General features: G+C 32.3%; 1 protein-coding gene across 1 annotated transcript; it reads left to right on the top strand.

Moving 5' to 3' along the window:
- Positions 1-1161: 1161 nt before the first annotated feature.
- Positions 1162-2559, top strand: LOC114260262 (heavy metal-associated isoprenylated plant protein 43-like). The gene is made up of 3 exons (XM_082867928.1): positions 1162-1362; positions 1720-1795; positions 2074-2559. The coding sequence occupies exons 1-3, from the start codon at positions 1357-1359 to the stop codon at positions 2334-2336; spliced, it is 345 nt and encodes a 114-aa protein (XP_082724054.1). The 5' UTR covers positions 1162-1356; the 3' UTR covers positions 2337-2559.
- Positions 2560-3821: the final 1262 nt, after the last annotated feature.

The raw sequence follows: 3821 nt of genomic DNA, 5'->3' as shown, positions 1-3821 counted from the left end.
CAATCCCCTCTCTAACTCTCTAAACAAGCGGGACCTAAAAGAAGACCTATTCAAAGTCCTCTTGTTTAGGTGGGTATGCATCATAGTCAGCTGTTAATACATGAAAGCAATATCTTCACAATGCAAGACATGGTTATGGTATGTATATGAAGGACAGTTGTAGTCGAAGCTCCTTAAGTGATGTAGATCAACAAACAATTTGACAGACTATGCCTTCAACTTTCCTTAGAAGGGTCATATATTTTAGTGACGAGACTTGTTTAAAGTAATGTTTTGTAGTTTAGTCAGCAACTCAATCTTTCATTTCACATTATATCCTATATTCTTATTAGTTGTCATAACTAATCATTTCAATAACACCCACTCTCTCGGTTTTAAATGGAGCTAGATCCATATCATTATAAAGTTGTAATAGAGAATCTCTGTTATTATTACAATATATAAGAGTTTTAGAGACCAAAAATATTTTGGTCTTTAAAAGTGAAAAATTTGTTGTAAAAGACATTTAAGAACCAATTTCTACCATCATGGCATTTAGGAATTAATTTCTACCATCATGAGAATAGTCGCTAAAAGGTCGTCCCGAAAGTCAAAAATAAGGCTTTTAGTGACAAAATTTTAAAAATGTCACTAATAAATAGACTTTTAAGGACAAAATAATTTGATCTCAAAATGGTTAATTTTTTAAGACAAAAAATTTGGTTCCAAAAAGATAATAATTTATCACTAATGTCTAATTTTTGTTGCTAAAAATATATTAACGACAATTTTCGCAACAAAAACATTTGGTCCCTAAAAAATAATTTTGTCCTTAAATTTTGGTTTCTAAAATCTTAATTTTTTGTCTAATGATTATATAATAATTATGTAAATTTATCGTTATGTTGACAATTTCATAATCTTTTTGATGTTTACTTCATATTCTAGCAAGAGCTGGCCCTTGGAATTCCTATCCTCGTACTTTTTCGAATTATCATGAGCTGATTTTGAAAGATGATTTGAACCCATCATAGTTTTTATTTTATTTTATATTTTTTAACAAAACTACCTTTCAAAAATTTTCTAAACTGAAGGTTGGTCAACCACGTGCCATACAATACAACAAACACCAACTGTTTTACTGATCAATTATGACCTTCCACTTGCTTTGATATTTAATTCACGATACTTTGCTCCCTTATGATCATCATAGCCTTAACGCTTAATTTCCATGCATAAAAGGGTGGGAAAAAAAACTTCAAGAAGCCTTCTTTACTAATTTCTTTTGTTGATTCCTACAAATAGGTTTCGAAAGATTTCTACATTGAGCTTTGGGAACATAATATAGTTCCATTCACCATCTTGCTTTGCACTTCCATGAAGGTAAATGTTCCATCTTCAACCCTAAATCAACTAAATTTTGGTGAAGCTTTGATATATTTATTCAAGTTCCTTCAATTCATGTTCATCTTTTTTTCGCTTCCTAACAAGGGTATCTGAAATTTTGTCCCGACATGTTCATATTCATATACTTTTGTATAATACAATACTGAGTGATACTATACAAATAGAAAAAATATACAAAAAATTTATACATAATGATGTGACAGTGTTATGGGCTTATCATTTTAAAACAAAAAATCTATCAAGTTAGCTGTTAATTACATAAATGTCGCTGCCTTATCATTCTTGTAGCAGATTCTGTACCTATTTTCTGAAGATTATCTCTTCCCCTTGCAGAAAATAGAGTTGAAGGTTGGCATTTACTGCCATAAATGCAAAACAGAGGTGTTGAAGGCAGTTACAAAACTTACAGGCATGAGCTTCAACATATTCTAATTCTCACCCATTTTTTAAAACCCTTGAGAAATTTTCTTTTAGCCTATGTTTGGATTATGAATTTGAATGGATATTTACAAAAAGGAAGGAAAAATATGAGTGAAATATGAATGAAATATAATTACATTTCACATACGTTTTACATGCATTTTTCGTTTCTCTTTCCAAATCTCTATCAAAATCCATGATCCAAACACAGTTTTTAATTATGGACTAAGATATATAATTATACATGAGGTTATTTGGATTGAACAGGTATAGATCAAGTATCAGTGGATGCTGAAAAAGGGACACTAACTGTAATTGGAAATGTTGATCCAGTTTGTGTGACAACCCAAGTGAGAAGAAAGACTGGAAAAGTAGTAGAACTAATCAGTGTTGGTCCACCAAAGCCTCCTGACCCAAAACCTCAACCTTGCAAACCTCCTATATGTCTTCCTCCTTGTTGTAAGGAATGCGAGCTTGTAGGCATCACCTTTGTTCCCTATTATGGTGGATCATCTTGCTCCATTCTGTGAGAGATAAAGTCATCTTTTTTTTTTTGTTTTTTTGTTTTTTTGGTTTTGTTAGTAGGATATGTTATGTCGTGTTGGTAGACAAGTGTGAGATTATTTACAACTAGTTTATGATTATTATCTTGTTCCACTTTTTTTATTATTTAAAACTTAATGTGTGTCAAGTTTTGGAAAAACTCTTTGTACAATTTCATTCAGTTATAGCATGATTTATTGTTTGCTCCAATATTATGTTTGATCACCGCTAGTTCAAAAAATGTACTCCTTCCGTCCCAAAATATTAGTCTCTTATTCCATTTTTCATTGTCTCAAAATATTAGTCCATCTTCAAAAATCAAGTACAAAAATAATATAAATTTTCTATTTTGCCCTTCTTTTAAATTAATAAACAATATAAAAAGTACAATTATGACATTGATATTCCTAAAAAATGTACTATCAAAAGAATAATATTGATAAATCAACTTTTTTCAAATGCAATAATTGTACTAGCAAAAAAAGTTGAATTCTCCAAAAGAGATCATTATTTTGGGACGGAGGGAGCAATTAAGTTGTTAGAGATAGAAATCATGTTATTATTTATATCTTCAATAGTGTGCAGCATAGTTCATTATTGTATTTGTAAATATTAAAAAAAGAAAAGGGCAAAATCCATTTATCCTTACATTACGACACGATAGCACTTTATCTGGAGCTTCTATTTCCACCATGTGCACATATTTAATGAAAGAAAAATTTAATACAATTTTAACCTTAAACAAAATTACAAATATAGATATTAGAGTACATACTTCATTTGAAATTCATGTTTTCTCAGTATACATCTCCCAAAAGAAATAATAATAATATAAAAAAAAAAAATCTCAATACACATCAATTATGAAAAAAACACTAAACCCTACTTCTATTGTTACCTTCAAAAATATTTTTTTCTCACTCACCCCATTGTCATCTTCCAAAGGTTATGATTTTTCCAATCTATTATCACCCTAGTTTTGTTTACATTTGCTAGGTTTTATTCTTGGCAATTCCGTTTGACAAAACTCCTTTCAGTTATACTTGTTTTCGCACTTTTATTTCAATGAGTCTATGAATTTATTAGATGCGAATCCAACCCAAATCGTGCCTTGCAGAGAAGTTTGTGGTGTTTAATTCTTTCAAGATTGCCACTTCGCTGACTATGGCAGGGATTGAGCTATCCGGTCAACTCGCGGGGGTCCAGGGGATAGCGCCCCTTGGCGGGTCCGGGGCAGCGCCCAAGCGGGGTCGTGGGGCAGCGCCCCCGAAGCAAAAATACAAAAATGCATTCAAAGTTGCATGTCCGCTCGAGCGGACATTTCCCCGCTCGAGCGGAGATTGGTGAGTTCCAAAAGTATGCGTGTCTGTAAAAATACTGTGATCCTTGTTTTCATGCTCGAGCGTCAAAATCCCCGCTCGAGCGTACATCCTGGTTTGGAACACGTCATATAGTGTCCCCGCTCGAGCGTC

This window comes from Camellia sinensis, chromosome 5 (assembly GCF_055761805.1).
Source record: "Camellia sinensis isolate YWXY chromosome 5, ASM5576180v1, whole genome shotgun sequence".
NCBI lineage: Eukaryota > Viridiplantae > Streptophyta > Magnoliopsida > Ericales > Theaceae > Camellia > Camellia sinensis.
This window is presented reverse-complemented; position numbering and strand designations above follow the sequence as displayed.